Source organism: Typopeltis vanoorti, chromosome 19 (assembly GCF_054136105.1).
Source record: "Typopeltis vanoorti isolate ZY-2024b chromosome 19, IOZ_Tvanoo_1.0, whole genome shotgun sequence".
Lineage (NCBI taxonomy): Eukaryota > Metazoa > Arthropoda > Arachnida > Uropygi > Thelyphonidae > Typopeltis > Typopeltis vanoorti.
The window spans coordinates 36,942,241-36,963,578 of record NC_143567.1 but is presented as its reverse complement, the minus strand read 5'-3'; the positions used below and the strand labels follow the sequence as shown (position 1 = coordinate 36,963,578).

At 36.1% G+C, this 21,338-nt stretch overlaps 1 protein-coding gene across 1 annotated transcript in view; it reads left to right on the top strand.

Moving 5' to 3' along the window:
• Kap-alpha1 (karyopherin alpha1) overlaps positions 1–21,338 on the top strand; it is a 252,644-nt gene that overhangs the window by 32,288 nt on the left and 199,018 nt on the right. The window contains exon 2 of the mRNA XM_090409589.1: positions 13,061–13,177. Within this exon, the coding sequence (XP_090265715.1) occupies positions 13,061–13,177 (117 nt within the window). The remainder of the gene's footprint in view (positions 1–13,060; positions 13,178–21,338) is intronic.

Below are 21,338 nucleotides of genomic sequence, written 5' to 3'. Positions count from 1 at the left end.
CATGTCTGTTTGTTCTTCACACTGTGGTGTCTGTTGACTTCTTTCCAAGCAGTGTGTATCTACTCATCTCTGGACAGGCTTATTCAAAGACAGGTTGCATGTTTTAAAACAGTTTAAATCTGGAGTTAGAATAAAATGAGACTTTTAATTAATCCAGATATGGAGATTAAGATGGAAAACATTTAAAAAGGGAAATATATTAAACAAATAAATATAGGATGAGAGGCAGATTATGAATGGATGAATCCTTTGGCTTGAAGGAAAGAAAAAAAAAATCATCTTAAGAATTCTAATTTTTTGAATCCCAAATCGCAGTTCCCATCTTTATTCCTTTAGCTCAGGAAGGTATACAGGCAGTCACCAACTTATGTAAGAGTTATGTTCCACAAACTTTATATAACTCAAGTTTTACTCAAGTTGGATTTAACCCCCTTACCCATTAATTACTCCCATTGCTTACATGTTGACACTGTATATGTGGTAGTGTATTAGCATATTTTAAAGGTTATTTCTGTTAGTTTCATTCATAGGATGCCCACTCAAATTAGATTTCAGTGTGTCGTTATTAATATAAAGTAATATAATAAAATATGAACAGTATGAAAAAACCGAGAAAAAAAAAAATTAATTTGGCCATTCAACCTTCCATACGAAATTATCAAGATGTGCCTGAACAGCAGCTTCTTTCTTTTCTTCATTCTCTTCCCTTGATAACAAACTAAAAGCATCACATATTTCTCTTTGGACTTTGAAGACCACTAAGCATTAGGATTCATTCCTCCATTTGCTTTGTCCACCTTCGTATTGACGTTAAAAAATTGCTGTTATTCTTCATGAAAAAGCATTACTTATGGAAGTGTTACAGAAGCAACATGTTCAGGAGTGGACTATGCGCACACATTGCAAGGGGAACTTGTGGTTAAAGATATTTTTTATACTTTCCATGATACAAAAATCAACTTTGAAAACTCCTAAATATGCAACATGATCTCTTATGTTCCTGGTACAATTTTTTAAAAGCTAATTATCACAGAAGTACCAGATAATTATTTTCTTTCTTGATAATATTTTCATCCATTTTCATCTCTGGGAGCATTCACTTTTTCTACTTGCGATTTGGGATTCATTGTTCTCTACTCTAGAGTACTCAAATACCAAAAATTATGAAAGTGTATGAATACAAATACACAGTATGTCCATGTTCATTAGTAAGGAAGGTGCATGCATGCACTCCATTGGCTATCTGCTTTTCTGGATGACCACTGTAAAGTAGTGTGCGAGTTATGTACATGAAGTAAAAATTTTACCCGAATTTTTTTCATAGCCCTTTCACGATAATTTGCATTAGTCTGAATTTACATCAGTCTGGGACTGAGAGTATTTATTTCAATTTATCACATTATCCTTCCTGGAGTTAGCTGACTCATAATTTAAGATCCACTAACAACATATTTATCACAACACATTCTACTAATACATTCCACTCACCACAACTCTTCAAGTAAAAAATCTACTCTATCCTTGCTGTGTTAATCTCTTAAAATCCCCCTTTCCCACTGACTTAAATGTCTTTATCATATCATCTCTTTTCTACTATCTACTAAACTCTGCAGTTTACATTCTCTCAACCTCTCCCTATAACCAACATTCCAAAGTTCTGATATTGCTTTGATCACTTGTTTCTGGACTTTCTCCATTGTTTCCACATACTTTAGTTGAATGCTAGGTAACCAAATCTGAGCAGTTGCCTACACCTGGTCTTACCAATGTTTTATACTATGGCACAGCCCTCCTTTTTCCAGTTTGTCAACATACTTCTTATCATAGCAGCAATGTGATGTGCAATGCTTCGTAACACTTGCAGAATATCTTCTACTCTTCAGTCCACTATCAGTCTTCACCGCAAGATCATGAATATCATCCATTTTCTGAATCTCATATGCATCTAGAATTTTGAATCTCTTCCACTTTTAATGTGTGCTTCCTTATGCGTTTTCCAAGTAACTTTTTTTTCCTTATTTTGAATGGCATCCAATTACTATGCAAAATAAGCAAGGGGGGAAAGCAAGATGGAAAACATACTATATTTCAACATAGGATGTGTGAAATGAAACTTTTCCTCTCGGTTAAGAGGAGGAGTATATCTTTTCCAAACAAGCAGCACCAAAAGTAATTTATCACTTTGATAAATTTCATTATTGCACTGAAATTATATTAATAGCTCAAAGCATTCTGCTAACAATTAATAGCATGTTACATTGTTTTTCCCTATGTTCTGATATTATAACACACTACTAATTCACAAGTAATAAAAACAAGACCTCAAATTGAAGATGATAAACTTCCTGAATGGGAATAAATTCCACATAATGATATGGACAGATGTTTTCACCTAAACCATTGATTTGGTACTGATATGCTGATGTTTTTGCTATGTGGAACTTCTCTTTGTCTGATTTTCATGAATTTCTTGAGAAAATTAATTCAGTAAACCCAAGAATCAAATTTATCATAGAAGTAGAAGATAACAATCTTCCTTTTCTAGATGTTCCATTCTTCATCAATCAAATGGCAGTCTACGGTTTTTGGTATTTAGAAAACCAACTAATCCTGACAAATACATTGATTCTAACTCACATCATCACCACCTTTGTCAGAAATATGGTGTAGTCAAATCTCTAGTCAATATAAAATATGTTTAACTGATTCTTTTTTAAACATGGAACTGGCTTAGAACTAACTTTATTTCTGATAGTTATAATTATCGATAAAATAATCCACAATTATGACCTTCATCTTAACCCACCTCAAGAAGAAGTTTCCAGAATTTTTCTTCCACATGTTAAAGGAATTTCAGGAAAAAAAGCGACTTCTCTGTCAAATTAACCTGCAAGTTGACCTTGCAATTCTCTCCAGTTTTTAAACTAAATATTTTATCTCTCCAAAAGACTTTCTTATCCTGGAGTTTACAGAATCCCCTGTTTTTGTGGCTTATATTATTATGGACAGACTGGTAGTTCTGCACAATGATCCCAACAAATCTTGTTTAGCAAGCCACACCTTATGAGGGTGGTCTGAAAAGTTCTCAGCCGAACAATAAAAAAATGAATTTATGATTTCAAAATTATTTTTATTTTTCAACATAATCTCCCTTAAGACTAATACATTTATTCCTGTGATGCTCCAGTGCCATTATCCTGTCCTTGTAGTGTTTCTTAGTAAGATCTGCAAAATACCCCTCTACAGCTGCAATCACCTCTTGATTCAAAGAGAAACGCTGACCAGCGAGGAAGAGTTTTAGTTTTGGGAAGAAATAGAAGTCAGAGCGAGCCCAATCTGTGGAACAGGGTGGATGTTCCAACAATTCATGGTGCAGATCCCTTAATTTTCCCATTGCCAAACACCTTTGTGGGCAGGTGCATTGTCCTGATGAAAGATGATTTTTTTCTTCTGCAAACCAGGTCTCTTCTCATGAATTTTTTTGTCTAGTCTGGTTAAAAGATTGTAATAATATTCCCCCAGTTATTGTTTTACCCTTTTCAAGATAATTAATAAACAACTTTAGCATTCCAAAACACCAATGCCATTGTTACACCCTGATACCTTAAGAATGTAGAATTCCCAGTTATCATGGTGTAACATGCAAGAGATAAAAAAAAAAATAAAACCCCTGTATAAAAGCTAATAGATGAATTATTTAAAAGAAAGAAAAATATTTTTGCATTCAAGTAAAATATATAACAAAAAAAAGTGTTTGTTGAAATAAATAATAAAAGAAGGAAAATATTACAGTTGTGATATAAAACAATTAGCTAAGTAAAACAGAAAATATTAGTAATAAGAAATTGTATGCGAGAGGCTAGAGATTAAAATATTAAGTAAATTCTTAAAAATTTGGAAGGGGGATTAATTTAGAGGCTAGCAAAAGAAAAACAATAGACTATTGCTCAGGGTCAATTCCCGGAATTTAGACATCGTCACGGGCTCGCCGACCAAAGGATGTTTGGCAGAAAAACGCCACCCTAATTGGTCGGTGAAGTCGAATCAAGTAATGGGCGGGGAAAAGGAATTAAAGAAGGTGCCGTTAGGAGTCGAGGTATAAAAGGGTTACCCCCCCCCCCCCCAACAAGGCTTTTTTCCCGGATAGTTTCTTCATGAGCTCCTTCGTTTAGGTTTCACGTGGTTTTCCTGAGTGGCAGGATTGGAGTTATATCTCCGTCATCACAACAAGGAAACAAAAGTGAGCGGGATTTCGATTCCGTATTTCCTATGGTAAGAAACGAGGAATGCCATTTAAGTAAAGGAAAGAGGTATTATCTATGTGTTTCATCGTCCAGTGAAAAGGAAATCTGTAAAGAAGTCGGTGTCCATGTGACGAGTTTCACAGCCATTATATAGATGTTTCTAAAAGTGTCCTTAATTCAAGTATGAAAGGTTAAGATCGCGTAAGCACAGTTTATTGCCAAAAGAACATAGGAGTGACTGATTATAGGAGAGATCATACCAGGATAATTCAATCGGAAAAAGGTAGAGGCCAATATAGAAAACTCAAGAGAAAAAGGTACTGTAAAAATCTCATGTTAACTGAAAATCGTCTGTAATTGTAATCATTATTCTATTACTGAACTGTTGAAGAGACTAAGGAAATTTATACTAGGACTTTAGTACATGATTGATTATAATGAAAATACACTTGTTAATATTAATATTATATAAGTAATTATGTGTCCTGAGAATTATGCATGTGTATTGTAACGTATAGGAAAGTTTAAATGTCAAAGTTATGTGTTAGTACAGTGAAAGGATAAGTTAATCTACATAGTTTTGGATAGTTAGAGTGAATTGATCACATGTCCATGTGCTACAACATATACCCTATATTCCGAGTAATATAGGGTTAACTAAGGTGTTAATTAGGTCTAGAATTATACATATGATTGGATGTGTTGAATTTGTCATGGCAGCATGATCGCAATACCCATATAGAATCATAGACAAATTACTTGTGATACGCTAATGCTAATTTGTAAATAATTTCTTAGTATTGAATTGAATTATATTAGAAATTGAATTGTACCATGCTAACGAGTTTAATAAACCTTTGTTCATTGATAAAACAGTTGTCTGAAATTGCTGCCCAATGCACCACTTAAAAAACGTATGAACCTAATCATGCGGGAAATTAATGTGTTAAGAAATGAGATAAAGTGTCACGACTGCAATATTGTTTCACATTCAGACATATTTTAGTGATTGCTCCTCGTTTTTGTATTTAATATCTCAAACTAAATGTCCCAAAAGGCCCAGCATAATATAAATATTAGGGACACTGAGAGGAGAAATAACTTAAATATTTGTAATTTTGGGTGATATCTCGTGCATAGATAATAGTTGCACATAGATAAGCATAATTTCATTAGATAGGATGATAAAAATAAATTGGGACACAACACCATGACCTTTCCTGCTGATGGAACTGACTTGGTCTTCTTTGGCACTGAACAACTGGCTTCTGTCCACTGTTTTGAGTGCTGTTTGGATTCTGGTGTGCAATGGTGAATTCAAGTCTCATCCATAGTAATAAATCAACATGCAAAATCAGTTTTATTCTTGTTAAAATGCCCCAAGCACTCTTCGGAGATTTTCATGCGAGGGCGTTTTTGATCTGTTGTGAGCAAGCGTGGTACCCATCTTGTGCAAAACTTTTTCATTTGCAATTCTTCATGCAAAATATATCCTGCACATTCTTTTGAAATGCTATAGCCTTTGCAATTTCATGCACTTTGACCTGCCAGTCATCCAATACCATATCTTGCACTTGATCAATGATTTCTGGTGGTGTTGCAATTTTTGGACGTGCTTCGCATGGATCATCTTCGAGCCTGGTACGGCCATGTTTAAACTTGGCAAAACACTACAAGCATTCGGCAGCCCATTTCTTAATTGTCGAAAAAGGAGACGAGTGCCCATAAACTTTTATGAACTTCAGATGACTTTCTTTTGCCGATAGTGTTGCCATCTATGGTCAATGCCGAGAACTTTTCAAACCACCCTCATATTTACAGAACATAGAATTCAGTGGAATATTTGAAAGGATTTAGGACTGGCAGATTCTCTCAAGACAGTCAAGAAACTACGTTCTGGTGATATCCTTGTGGAAACATCACGTCAGCAACATTCTGAAAAACTTCTGAGAGCAACATCAGTGGGTGTTATACCAATCACAGTAATGCTCATAAAGCACACAATTCTTGTAGAAGAGTGATATCAGAATGGGATCCCCTTCATGCTCCCAATGAGAAGATATGATCAGAGCTTAAAGATCAGGGAGTGACAGATATGAGCCCTATCCTGGTAGGGCTCATATCTGTGGGCTGATATACAGATGCTCACCTGGTTCTGCCCATAAACATCATCATCATCCTTACTTTTGATACACCAAAACCTCCAACAAAGCCTTCAACTGTGTTGTTAGACCATATATCACTAATCCACTGAAATGCTTTGAATGTCAAAAATGCCTGTTGTGGCTCTACCACTTGTGCCTGATGTGGTATTAAAGAGCATGATAGCAAATATACGAAGTGGTATCAAAAGGTTTCGAGACTAGCTCTGTTTACGAGAAATTACTTTATTTATCTATGTTTACACACTATCACCTTCAAAGTAGTCCCCTTGCATATCAATACAGCACTCCCAGCATTCTTGCCACTTCTGGAATGTGTCCTGGAAGTCTTCTTTTCGAAGCATGTCAAGCACCTTCTGCGATTCGCACTGGATCTCTGCAATGGTGTCAAAAGGGTGACCTTTGAGCTGGATCTTCATCTTCGGGAAGAGAGCAAAGTCTGCGGGAGCCAAATCTGGCCAGTAGGGTGGGTGCGGAAGTGAGATCATGTTGTTTCTGGCAAGAAACTTGCGTGTGAGGAGAGCTCAGTGACAGGGTGCATTGTCGTCATGGAGCATCCAGTTTTTTGCATGCCACAGATCTGGTCGCTTTCACCGAATGTCCTCCCTCAGATGCCTTAAAACCTGGCAGTGGAACTCACTATTGACGGTTTAGCCCCTGAGGATGAATTCTCGATGCACAATGCCGCGAATATTGAAAAAGACGATGAGCATGCACTTGGTCAAGCTGCGGACCTGCCTCACCTTTTTCGGTCATGGAGATGATGTGCTCTTCCACTGTGAAGGCTGTTGCTTCATCTCAGGGTCGTACCTGTACACCCAAGTTTCGTCACCAGTAATGATCCTCAAATTTCACATTTGCTCTTTGTTCTAACGTGCTGTCTATGATGAAATTGCAGATGTGGTAACGCAGGTGGTCAGAATAACATCAGTTGCACAACTCCCGATGTATGCAGGACGATGTCTTTTGGCACACCCATTTATGAAGGTAGGTGCTCTCTGTGACTGTACGTTTAGCCTTGTGCTGCCATCTGTTGGCGTTTTACAAACCTAGTCTCGAAACATTTTGATACCACCTCATATTCTGTAAAGTAAGCTAAATGTATCAATTATCAGGGAGATCACCTAGCCTACTTCCATGCATGTCCGAAGTGGAAAGATGAAAAAAGAAAAACAAGACTAAAACAGAACAAAATATATCAGGATGCAAAAAGGAAGTTAGACACCACATACCTGTTATGAAATCCTCTTATGCTGATAAGGTGGCAGTTAAAAAAATTGTCAACAGCATCTCAAACTCTTACATCTATCTCACCATCTGATAATTTCATCATACCTGAACTTGATGATTGTGTGTGTGTGTGTGCTTCTCTGTTACGTGCATCAGGTGCATGACCTAGTCTCACTTCAGAAACAACTCCAAAAATGGTTTCATTCAACACACTTATCAATAAAACTATGACAAGGATATCATTTAAAGTACAACCACCAGATACCTCCACAGAAAAAATGGATAATTCACTTTCAGTAGAAGAGTTGGAGGTAGAGGAAGAGTTGGACACCAGCCATTCATAATTCCAGAAATCTAATGATAAATATAAAGCTGACAAAGGTAAACCCTCATCAGACAAGTATAAGAAGTCAAAACAATAGGAAAATTTTTACAGTGGAACTATCGTGAGTTTTGTCCTGCAGAAACACAAGCCTTTTTATCCAGCTTAATACTGCTCTAAAAGCAGTAGCGATTTACTTATCGGTGAGATTTCTTATTACAGTATGTTCAATATATTTACCACCGGGTTATGGATTAAATCAAATAGAACTTGATAATCTCATTTTCCAACTGCCTTAGCCGATACTGCTCATTTAAATCAAATAGAACTTGATAATCTCATATTCTGCCTCTGCTGATAACTTCTCATTGGTGACTAATGTATACAGCACTCTGTGGGGTAGTACTAACGTAACGGATGAGGTTGTCTCATTGAGGGAATGCTCAACAAAACCTATTATCCCTTATTAATAATGGAATCATTACCTTCTTCCATATGCCTACCCATTTATATTCTGCAATAGATCGTATAATCTACTCCCCTGCCATATTCCTACATCCCCTGTGGGATGTTGAAGAGAACATCCCACAGGATGTTCTGTTGGAAGCATTCATTTTCCTGTTATTTGCACTATGTCTTCACAGGAACCATGGTCTACATGGATGTCCATGTTGGAAATGGACGAGGCTGACTGGAATACTTTTTCCTATCTTGCAAACTTTAATGTTGAAGCCGTCAGCTAAACACCTCTCAGTGAAGCAGTAAAATGTCTAACAGATGGTATCGTCCATGCAGCAACAGCTGTATTTCTAAAACTACGATGAACTTAATAGCTTTTAAGTATGCTTGGGCCAGAGCATGTTATGTGAGATGGCATAGTTAAAAATAATCTTGGATCCAATTTACATCAATAAATCAAACAACCATTGCAAATATTGTATGGGGTAAAATCTGGAAAATTACATTAGAACATAATGGATGTGTTGTTGCTGATTCCAGTGCTATTGCAGACATTTTGGGAGAAAATTTTGCCAGAATATTGGCAACAGCTTCATATCCTCCTGAATTTTTAATATTGAAAGAGCAACAAGAGAAACAGTTGCTAAGCTTTTCTGCCAATGGTTAGAACTGTACAAATAGCCATTCATGAAGAAGGAACTAAAAAGAGCTTTTTTTTTTTTTTTTTTTTACTGTCTCACTCACAACATCCATTATGAGATGATAAAACATATTCCTTATTTTCTGTGGATCTCCTTCTCTTCCTGTAGAACAGAATACTTATAGAGGAAGCATTTGTGGGTTTTTGGCATAAGTCAATTGTCATTGCTATCCCAAAACCAGAGGAAAAGACCCAGTACAATCAGTTATCATCCTATTGCTTTGACCAGCTTTTATAAGATATTGGAGAAATCATACCAGACTTCTCAGGTATTCAGAAGGCAATGATCTTATCTTCAATACACAGTGTGGCTATTGTAGATATCATTCAACTTTGAACCATATGGTCCATTTAGAAAGATGCATTGCTGAAACAAGAACATCTGGTTTTAGTGTTCTTTGACAAGGAAAATGCTTATGACACAGCCTGGAGATATGGCATATAAAAAGACTACTATAACCTTGGTCTTAGAGGGCACCTTCCTGTATTTATTAAAAACTTTGTCTAGCCAAGTCCTCCATGTCCAACTGAGAAGTGCACTACCTCAGCCATACCATCAAGAGCAGGGTGTTCCCCAAGACGCTTTTAAGTGTGACACTGTTTGCTATCAAAGTGGATTCAGTCACTGAACAGCTCTCTCCCACTCTTTATGTTGGTGACTTCACAAGTTACTGTCACTCTTGTAATATGAAGGTGATTGAAAGACAACTTCAGCAAGCAATTGATTGCCTCTCTCTCTCTCTCTCTCTCAATGAGCTCTTAATAATGGGTTAAAGTTTTCAGCAGAAAAAACTGTTCACTTCTGCTGAAAACACGCCTCTTCATCAAGATGCTATATTAAGAATGGGACAAACTATTATTCCAGTAGCAACAGAAGCCAAGTTCTTGGAATGCATCTTTGACAGAAAACTTACATTCCTTGCACGCGTTCGTCGACTAAGAGAAAATTACAAGAGAGTATTGTATCTCCTTTGCACTCTACTGATTGGAGTGTGGACCGATCTTTATTGTGTGCTTATATGCTCAAAGCTGGGTTATCGGTCTTAAGTCTGTGGTTCTGCAAGTCAGGATTACCTGTGATGCTTAGATCCCATCCATCATCAGGATTTATGGATAGCTACTCATGCCTTTTCCACATTGCCCACTCAATCTTTGCGTTGAAGCAAATGAACCAACTTTGTCACTTTGACAAAAACAGTTGTCTCTGTGCTCTAAAAATAGTCTTCCGAAGAATCCTATGTGAACTAATCTCTTTTCTCTACATTGAGAGGCTTAATATCATGCAAGTCAGACTTATATGCATCCTTTTGATGTGCATGTTGAAGAAATTATGCAAGCTATCAGCATGAATGTTGACAATATTACCTGCACCAAACATAACAGTATTCCTCCATGGCAAGTTTGCACTCCATCCTGTAACTTCACTTTGTCAATTACAGAAAGCTCATACTCCATCATCTGTCTGTCTGCAATTATTTAATGCACATAGGTGTAGCTCACTCTGATTTCTTGCCCATCTACTCTGATGGTTCAAGATCTGACCTCTGTTGGCTGTACCTCTGTGTTTCCCGACATTGCTCTCTACAACCTGATCCAACTTAATTGCAGTAATTATACAGCAGAGTTACATGCTATTCCACTTTTTTTTTTCTTTAATAATGTAAGACCATACACTAGAAGTTGGTTAATCAATCCATAGTACATTAGTACTGTGTATGAGCAGTAGGTTGGAAAAGGAGAAACTTGTTTACATTTGATTTAAACAAGTACTTATCTGTTTAAATCAAACAGGCACAAGTACCTGTAGTTGCACTCATGCATATAAAAGAGAACCACTACTACAAGTGTGTAATTTATACAGACGCATTGAGTTCTTTACAGGCTATCTCATCTCCTATGTGTAATCCACATCCAGTCTTCCATGAGGATTTATCACTGTTGTACGACATTAAGACCTTTTATTTTGGATCGGTTGTGCAGTATTCCCAGCCACATTGGAAATGAGGGAAATGAAACTTCAGATGCGGCTGATAGATCAGCTCATACTTTTTTAATGTACTGTTTACAGATACAGAGTACAAACAGTTTATAAGATCAGAATTAATTGCCCAGTGACAGTTATCATGGCATGAAGCACTGACAAACATATTGCATGAGATTAAGACTAAAATTAAGTATTGGTAGTCTAGTCAATGTAGAAACAGAAGAGAGGAAGTTGTTCTTTGCTAGGTTCTGCATAAGTCAGTCATCTTATACAATCTTATTTACTGATGGTCGATGACCCACCTATATGCAAAAAATGCAACACAGTCTACCTTATTTTTAACAGTATTAACAACACCAAACAAACTTTTATAAAAAGATGTATTCGTTTGGTGTTGTTGATACTGTTAAAAATAAGTCATGAATAACCATCAGTACCTAAGCTTATCTGTTAGAATGTCGTACTATTTCAATAAAGAGCCAAGAGGCTATTTTTCCGGCGACATAAATTAAGGGGGGGGATAGTAAATTCCATATTATTTTACAGCCGGGTACAAATTAGCTGCGTTTTACATTATGAGAAAATATTAAGGATAGTGACGGAGCTTGCTCCACCTTTGCTCCGAGTTGCTTGAGTGTTGTACTACCCAAGTGATGACTTACGCTTGGACTCGCCGATAGTTCTTTGGCATGAAACTCTTAGATTTCGATCTCAGAGTTTCGTACCCGGCTGTAAAATAATACGGGATTTACTATTTCCCCTTAACTTAATTTATGTCGCTGGAAAAATAGCCTCTTGGCTCTTTATCGTAGTAATAATAATATATGAGTACACCGGTCTGGCAATTCTTTAGTAGGGGTATATGTAAGTTCGGTTCACTTAAACCTTGATATTCCAGGTCTACCTACTCACTGATGAGACCTCAATAAGGGTTGAAACCGGTCTGGGTAGTGACCTCTCCCCATAATGTAAAACAGTAATACATCTCCTAGGAGCTGCATTTTACATTATGAGAAAATATTAAGGATAGTGACGGAGCTTGCTCCACCTTTGCTCTGAGTTGCCCATGTGTTGTACTACCCAAGCGATGACTTGCGCTTGGACTTGCCGATAGTCCTTCAGCATGAAACTCTTTGATTTCGATGGATTTGATCTCTCAGTTTCGTACCCGGCTGTAAAATAATACGGGATTTACTATCCTCCTTAACTTGGTCTTACTATTCGTTATATTATGGTGGAGCGCCAGAAATTCATATGAGAGAGGAATGAAATTTTAACTTATCTGACTGGACCATATATACTCAGGCAGATGTTACAAAGAATTAATTTATACAAACACGGTTGATTATTCAGTTCTATTTATATGTAGATTCTTCACTGCTTAATTTTTTTTTGTACATATTATTTACTAATTGATATCTCTTTATGAATACTTTGTGCACTGCTATAACTTATATGGTGCAGCATGACCTTTGCTTTACATTTCCTTTCGCTGATGTTTTGCTCTTATATCCTACCTGATCATCGATTGTTCACTTTCCATTAACTTTGCATTCAAATTGCACTTCACTGACATATATCCCCATTTACTTTCCACATCTCATTCTCATCAGGAGTACATGACAAACTGCACATTTTACAAAATAGTAAAAATTGGTCTATATCATTCATAAACAAAACGGCTGTTATTTTAAATATGCATGCCCATTCTATAACAGTGAATATATTTTAGCTACATTAACAGAAAAGAAACCAAAAGAAAAGCTAAAATGTCATGAATAAGTCAATATTTTGTCTGCTTCCACAGCCTCTTTGTTGGGACCTAAACACTGACCACTAACTATAACAACTTGAATTATTAATCATGTGTAAAAGAAAATCATTATATTGTATTGATATATATGTCTTCCATATTGTTGTTTATTTCATCATGGTTTGTTTCACAATTGTATCTTTTAGAAAATGTCCTCCACTCACCGGCATCGATATAAAAATGTTGGATTGGATGCTCAGGAGCTTCGAAGGCGAAGGGAAGAAGAAGGAGTACAACTTAGGAAACAGAAAAGAGAGAGTGAGGTATGATTTAAAAATAAGTTACTGGAAGTCCATGAAAAAATAAATTAAAAAGTGAGTCACTTATTTTAAATATACTGGCTAACAAATTAACCAGTATATTTAAACTTATTAACCAGTAAACTTTGTTTTTGTAATTTACATTACTGTAAATTCTAATAGCTCCAGATGCTGAATCCAAATCTAAAAATAAATCATCTAACAATTTTTTTTTTTTTTTAATTCCTCAAAGGAGTAAGCTGAGTTATTTTAGCCATAACTAACATTCTGAAGAGAGATGGGCAGTCAGCCTTCACTGATATTGAGCCCAAAGCTGTCAATGAATCAAGGCTTCTTTTCTTGAGAGGGAGCATAGCAGAAAACTGCTACCATCTTATGGCTCTAAACCTTAACACTATTGTTGTCTATAATAGTGTGAATTCTACAGTTGATTTTTTGAGATGGAAAAGACCCAAATTTCTGAGAGAAAACCCTACTTGCCCATCTAAAGAAGACTAACTCTGGAACTAATCAAAGAAAGACTAGACTTAGAAAACTTGCTGTAGTCAATGAATCAAACCTCTAATGGTATTTCTCTGGATGGTCTAGCATAAATGCAAATGCTCTTTTTGTAGCACTGCACAGGTATTGAATCTAAATCCATAATAACAAAATGCATAATGTAAAGCTTTTTTATAAATGCATACAATTTTCATAGATGGTTATAATATTTTATCATGAATTAGTTTGTAACAATAATACTAAAATTTTAAGTCAGTTGCTGGCTTATGCACACTTTTATAACTGCTGTGACTTGCCAAGACATAGTTTGAAAATGAACATATCTGAACCAGTCTCAAATACTGAAACATAAACTCAGTATGTCAGGTTCACTTGCACCCAGCTGTCATATAATCTTGTTTCTTTAATTTATTATTAAATTACATTTAAAACCGAGAGACTGCAACAAGCACATATTGCATTTGCTATGGATTTGATTCATATATTGAAGCTATTTGAAGCAGTCATTCAAATAGCTCCTGAGCCTATCAATTTTGCTGCTGCTTTTGTCTCTTATCATATTTAATCTGCCACCTTCAATAAAGATTGTGCTTTAATAGCTGAAATGTTTTACTTGTGCCATAGGTTCTCCATTCAGGATGCAGTTGATGTTTTCAGTGTTTTTACCTAATTCCATTGCCTTTTTCTTTTTTATTGCTGATCTTCATACCATATCAAATTTATTACAGCAGTCATTCATTTTAGTCAGGGAATCCAGTTTGTACTGAATTTATTTAGAAGTAGAACATCGCCTGCATAAAAGTAAATAGCTGAGATTAGCATCTCCAGTTTTGACATCAGATTCCGTACCACTTTCCTTAATAATGTGATCCATATTCATGATGAATAACAGAGAGAATGATGTACATTCTAGTTTCACATGTGTTTTTACATTAAACCATTTCCTATACCTCCTTCAATTCTAACTGCTGATGTACATCTCAAATATAGACTATATATAAGTACCTGAGATAATATCCCATTTACACCATGTAACATTTAACTGTAACATTTTGAATAGCTTTTCTGTTGTCACCTTGTCATATTCCTTTTCCAAATGTACAAAACTTAAATATGAATCCTTGTAATGTTCCCCTGATTTCTTAACTATTTGTCTTAAAGTAAAAATGTGAACCTAACAACATCCATTTGACCTGAACACTAGCTTTTTCTTCTCCTAGTTATCCTTCCACAGTTTTTCTTAGCCTTTTCTCAAGTATACCTGCATAAATCTTACCAGGAACACTCAGTAGTGAAATTCCTCTATAATTCTCAGATTGTTTCATTTCATAAATGGGTCTTATGAAAGTTCAACCCTAATAAGTTTATGAACCTGTAACCAGGCCATTTGAATTACGAATTATGCAGTGTAGCTGCTGTAAAACTTGAATACTTCCATATTTGATTGAATATCATCTACTCCAGCCTTTCCACATTTCAAGTTCTTGATGGCTTTTTCTACTTCATGTGTCGATATGTATTCCTGATTGCATTCTTGTTGAGTTGAAAATTTATTTATCACTAGGTTAGACTATAATAGATTTAGTTTAATCCTTTATCCCAGTGAGAGCAAACAAAGTTTGCGCCTGAAAATATCTTCAGGACTAAATATAGTGTTGTACTATCTTATCCAGTAAGTAGTGCAACACCAAGGCAACTCGTGGCAAAGGTGGAGCAAGCTACCAGGCACTTCTAACCCAGTATCTCCCATAATGCAAAACACATTTCCTATGTGGATATGTATACTGTTATGCATTAAAGGGATTGGCCATCTACCCAGACTAGTTTCGACCTTTATTGAGGTCTCTTCAGTGGGAGCCAGGCCCAGAGCTGGAGATACCAGGCAGAAGCAGTAGCAAGTCATCTGTGCCTATGGGAGTTGCCAAAAGGTTTATCACCTTTTTTAAAAATTACTCTGGATTTAGAGAAAGATGTTGAAAATTTATTTATCACTAGGTTAGACTATAATAGATTTAGTTTAATCCTTTATCCCAGTGAGAGCAAACTGCTCTCACTGGGATAAAGGATTAAACTGGGTTTGCTCTCACTGGGATAAAGGATTAAACTAAATCTATTATAGTCTAACCTAGTGATAAATAAATTTTCAACATCTTTCTCTAAATCCAGAGTAATTTTTAAAAAAGGTGATAAACCTTTTGGCAACTCCCATAGGCACAGATGACTTGCTACTGCTTCTGCCTGGTATCTCCAGCTCTGGGCCTGGCTCCCACTGAAGAGACCTCAATAAAGGTCGAAACTAGTCTGGGTAGATGGCCAATCCCTTTAATGCATAACAGTATACATATCCACATAGGAAATGTGTTTTGCATTATGGGAGATACTGGGTTAGAAGTGCCTGGTAGCTTGCTCCACCTTTGCCACGAGTTGCCTTGGTGTTGCACTACTTACTGGATAAGATAGTACAACACTATATTTAGTCCTGAAGATATTTTCAGGCGCAAACTTTGTTTGCTCTCACTGGGATAAAGGATTAAACTAAATCTATTATATTCTTGTTGAGTGTTTGCTAACATCACACTGTCATTGTTTGTTTCATTTAGCAATCTTTTGAAGTAATTACTATTATATTTTCTGAGTCTGTTTATGCATGCTCTTATTTTCTGGGAACTAAGTTTAGCAATTTCTGCTATAACCTCAATAACTGAGTATAAGTTCATGAACAACTGAATTTCTTTCAGTGACATCCTCAAGATATTCATCAATTTCTTAGAAACCTCAATTAATATGCATTGATGTGATAATTCATTTGGAAAGGTTGGTGGTAATGTTTGTTCTTTGGCTATTCATAATTGTAATTTTTAAGGAAATTACAACATAGGCTAATATTAACTACAATAAATTTAATATTTCCAGTATTTTAGCAAAGTCAAATTACTATCAGCAGGGAACACAGTACAATATGATATGTGCATGCAGGCACTACATTGAATAAGGGACTGAAGCGTGCCAATCCAAAGTGAACCTAAATACTCCCCTAGTGGGCTAAAATGGGTATCCTTGGCTGTTGGACTGAAGGTTGCATACTTGGTATTTCTACCATTTTACTTTCTTTCTTCAAGCGTGTAGAAAGGCTTATGTGTCCGTCATACATGTTGTTTAATTTTGATGGTATATATCAGAACACAGAATTATAAGTAAATAATTATTTGACTTATTGCTGATATTTTGCTGTTGTTATAACCAGCCTCTTCAGAGCACAAAAGCACAGTTTATCACAGTACACGAGACTGCAACAACATGGTGTAAAAAAAGGACTAGTTTAACAAAATTGTAGCAACAACACAAAGACTAAAGTTCTAATTAGGTGTCCTCTATCTAAAAAAAAAAAAAAAAAAAACGAGAGAAAGCAGGTACTAGTTATGTCTTAAGATGACTGTCTCCCAAATCTTAGGCAAATTTATACAGCCATATTTGAAAGTTTATTTTTCATTTGGTTAGAGTATAATAAATTTAGTTTAATCCTTTATCCAAGTGTGAGCAAACAAAGTTTGTGCCTGAAAGTATCTTCAGGACTGGGGTAAGGTGGTACAACACCAGGGCACTCCTTGCAAAGGCGGAGCAAGCTACCAACACTCCTATCTCAGTATCTCCCATAATGCAAAACACATCTCCTTGCGGATATGTCTAATGTTATGCATTAAGGGAAGGGCCACAACCCAGACTAGTTTCGACCTTTGTTGAGGTCTCTTCAGTGGGAGCAGCTTCAGGCACAAACTTTGTTTGCTCACACTTGGATAAAGGATTAAACTAAATTTATTATACAGCCATATTTGTTGAGATTTGGAGTATGTTTCAGGGCTTCTGTTGCTTCTAAAAACAATCTCCGACTTGTAAAAGCTTCTGTGCAGTACTTTTGTTTTCTTCCAGTTGATCCTGTGTGCAGGGGTATCCAAAGCATGGTCTGCTATGCCTGACTTGCCATAGTAATAGTGTCAGATGTATCTTTTATGTTCACTGATGCGGATCTCCACAGTTCTTCTTGTTTGACCACAGTAAGCTTGATCACATGAACAGGATACTTTGTAGATTCCTGGATGTTAAAAGGATGATAACCCACAGAGCAAGAGCAATCTGTTCCAGTGACAATGCTCTTACTGCTGAACTGGCTCACTTATGCCACACTTTCTTGGTCAATGGCTATAATCCCCATAAGATAAAAAAATACTAAATGCTCCTAAGAAGCCCCTACCCTATCCAACACGGGGAACTACAATAAAACAGTCGTCATCCCATACATTAAAGGTACATCAGAAAGATATCTAGAATTCTCAATAAACATTAACTATTCAGACTGTGTGTCAAATTAGCAACTCTCATCCGTTCACCCAAGGACAGCATCCCTCCTTATTCACATCTAGGAGTCTACCAAGTATCCAGCTCGTGTGATCAAGCTTACTAAGGTCAAACAGGAAGAACTGTGGACATCTGCATAAAAGATACATCTGGCACTATCACTATGGCAAGTCAGGCCTAGCAGACGATGCTTTGGATACCCTTGCACACTGGATCAACTAGAAGAAAACAAAAGTACTGCACAGAAGTCCTGAAACATACTCCAAATCTCAACAAATATGGCTGTATAAATTTGCCTGAGATTTGGGAGACAGTCATTTTAAGACATAACTAGTACCTGCTTTCTCTCTTGTTTTTTTTTTTTTTAGATAGAGGGCGCCTAATTAGGACTTTAGTCTTTGTGTTGTTGCTACAATTTTGTTAAACTAGTCCTTTGTTACACTGTGTTGTTGTAGTCTTGCAGTGCTGTGACAAACTGTGTTTTTGTGCTCTGAAGATGCTGGTTATAACACCAGCGATCAGCAATGTCAATAAATAATTATTTACTTATAATTTTGTGTTCTGATATATACTGTCAAAATTAAACAACATACTTTCTTTCTTCCTTAATGGAATCTGAAAATACCCAAACTGCAGATCTGTCTTAGTGAAGTATTCTACTCCTTCTAAACCAGTTGGTGATTCTTCGATTTTAAACAGCAGAAATTTACTAGGTTTTGCAACTTTATTGATTTCTCTCAGATCTGAAACAGATCTTAAATTTCCATTAGGCTTTTCTCTGAGAATAAAAGAACTCTTCCATTTTGAGTTAGCCTTCTCTATGATTCCAGCTTTTTTCATATTCTTATAGCAACTGTTGAAAACATTCCATGCATTTCATTGGGATTTGTTTTGCAAAGATTAGGTGTCTGATTAGTAAGTTGTATAGAATGCTGCATTAGTATAAGACATAAGCACAATATTTTCAGTAAAAATATTAGAATAGTTTAAAAGAAAACTCAAAGAATGTAATACTTGCTTCTTTTCACTGGATGGAAGCAATTTTATTGCATTTTCTACTAAACTTGGTTATTTTTTTTTTTCTAAATTGTCTTTCTCTGTGTTTATTGCTTCAGTTTCAAGCATTTGATATTGTTTGGCATCAGAAACTTCAGAGAATTATCTAAATCTTGTATATAATTATTGATGCTTGAGTTCTTGTAAGAACTCAAGCATCAAACTATAGGCCTATCTGTGTGTCAGGTGTTGTGGTTAAGTTGTTGGAGAAGCTTGTGAGAACTAGGATCCAGAGTTGAGTTGACAACAATGATATAATCTTTGATGGGCAGCATGGATTTGCTAAAGGGAGGTCATGTTTTAATAATCTACTTACTTATTACAATAAAGTGACTGCTTCCTTGGACAGAGGAGAAGGATACACAGTAATATACTTGGATTTGGCAAAAGCTTTTGTTAGAGTACCTCATGATAAGTTGACAGTCAAACTAGAGCAGATAAGTTTGGATATTAGATTAGTGCATTGGATTGGAGACTGGCTATCTGATAGGTATCAACAAGTTGTGTATGGGGGTGCAGTATCCAGGAAAAGGAAAGTTCACTAGTGGAGTGCCTCAGGGATCTGTTTTAGGGCCATTACTATTTAACTTGTATATTAATGATATTGGCGAAGATTTGGATGGTGATATTCAGTTGTTTGCAGATGATGCAAAGTTGGGATGAACCATAAAGAGTAGCGAAGATGTTGTGGCCTTGCAAGAAGACTTGAATAAATTGAGTGATTGGGCAAGCAAATGGGGATGTGAGTTCAATGTTGCAAAATGTAAGGTTTTAAAATTTGGAAAACAAAGATGGGATGCAGAATTTATGCTTGGTGAGAATATATTGTTGGAAGTAGAGGAAATAAGAGATCTGGGGGTGATAGTGGATAAGGATCTAAAATTTAGGGGACACATCGCCAAAATTGTGAAGACAACACAAAGACTTCTGGGAATGATGCAGAGGACACTGACATGTAGAAGTAGGGAGATTCTTGTTCCATTGTATAAGGCTTTGATTAGGCCACACATGGACTATTGTGCCCAGATTTGGTCACCTGGTTTTCAGAAGGATGAAGAGATGTTGGAAAGGGTTCAAAGGCGACTGACTAAGGTAGTTTCTGACCTCTGGAATGTCGAGTATGAGGAAAGATTGAAAAGATGTAATTTGCAGTGTCTAGTGGAGAGAAGGAAGAGGGGAGATATGATAGAGACCTACAAGTTGGTAAGGGGTTGTTATAGGATCAATGGTGGAGAAGTTCTACAGAGAATAGTGGGAGATCAGGGAAGAACCAGAGGTCATCCCTGGAAACTGTATAAAGAGGGTGTGAGTAGGGGAGTGAGAGGCAGGTTTTTTTCGTGCAGAGTTGTGGGTGATTGGAATGCCTTGCCTGAGAGTGTGGTGTCTGCAAGGAGTTTGAATGTGTTTAAGATGCGGTATGATGAGATGTGTGTGAGATAAAAGGACCTCCTAGATGAGTCTTTGACTCCATGAGGTCTTGTTTAATAATAATAATAATGAAGATTGTTTATTAAGACTGTATTTCAAGTTCAGAAAGAGAAATAGTTTTCCTATAATTTCAAGAAATTATAGGAAAACTGATATCTCTTTAGGAAATCAAGACAAAGACTATCATATATTTTAGGATTAGAACTCTCTGGAAGAATAATCACTTGATGAGAAACCTTCAAAGGAAAAACAAGGAATGAAAAGAAACAGATCAGTCTTTTCAGAAGTGGAAAGTTCATTATCAAAGATGCCTGTTAACTTAAATGAATATCTCAGTCTTATATCATTATCAGGAATCAATCCTTCATTAAATTTTATTAAAAAAATTTCCGGGAAATAAGAGAAATATGTTCTCCTGTATCTAATAAAATTTCGCAAGGTATGTTTTAATAAAATCCTGTAATATTGTCAAAGGTTTATTACTAAGAGCAATGAGTCTCTTAGATGCTCTTGTGGCATTTGTTATGTAGACCAGACACGAAGGTTGGGAGAGATCCACATGTCTGAATATGTAAAAGCTTCAAAAAAAAAAGAGAGCATAAATCAGGTCTGGCATTCCACACAACCACTACTGGCCATCAAGTACTCTGGCAACAGACAAAAACGTCATATTGATAATAACTGTTTCACAAGAAAATTTGAAGAAACCTCACAAATGCTTAGGATCCCTACATAATGCAATAAAAATCAAGGCTTAATCAAGTTTGGTCTGCTTTCATCAAAATATTAACTGCCACAGACCTAGGATATAGCACATGTAATACCA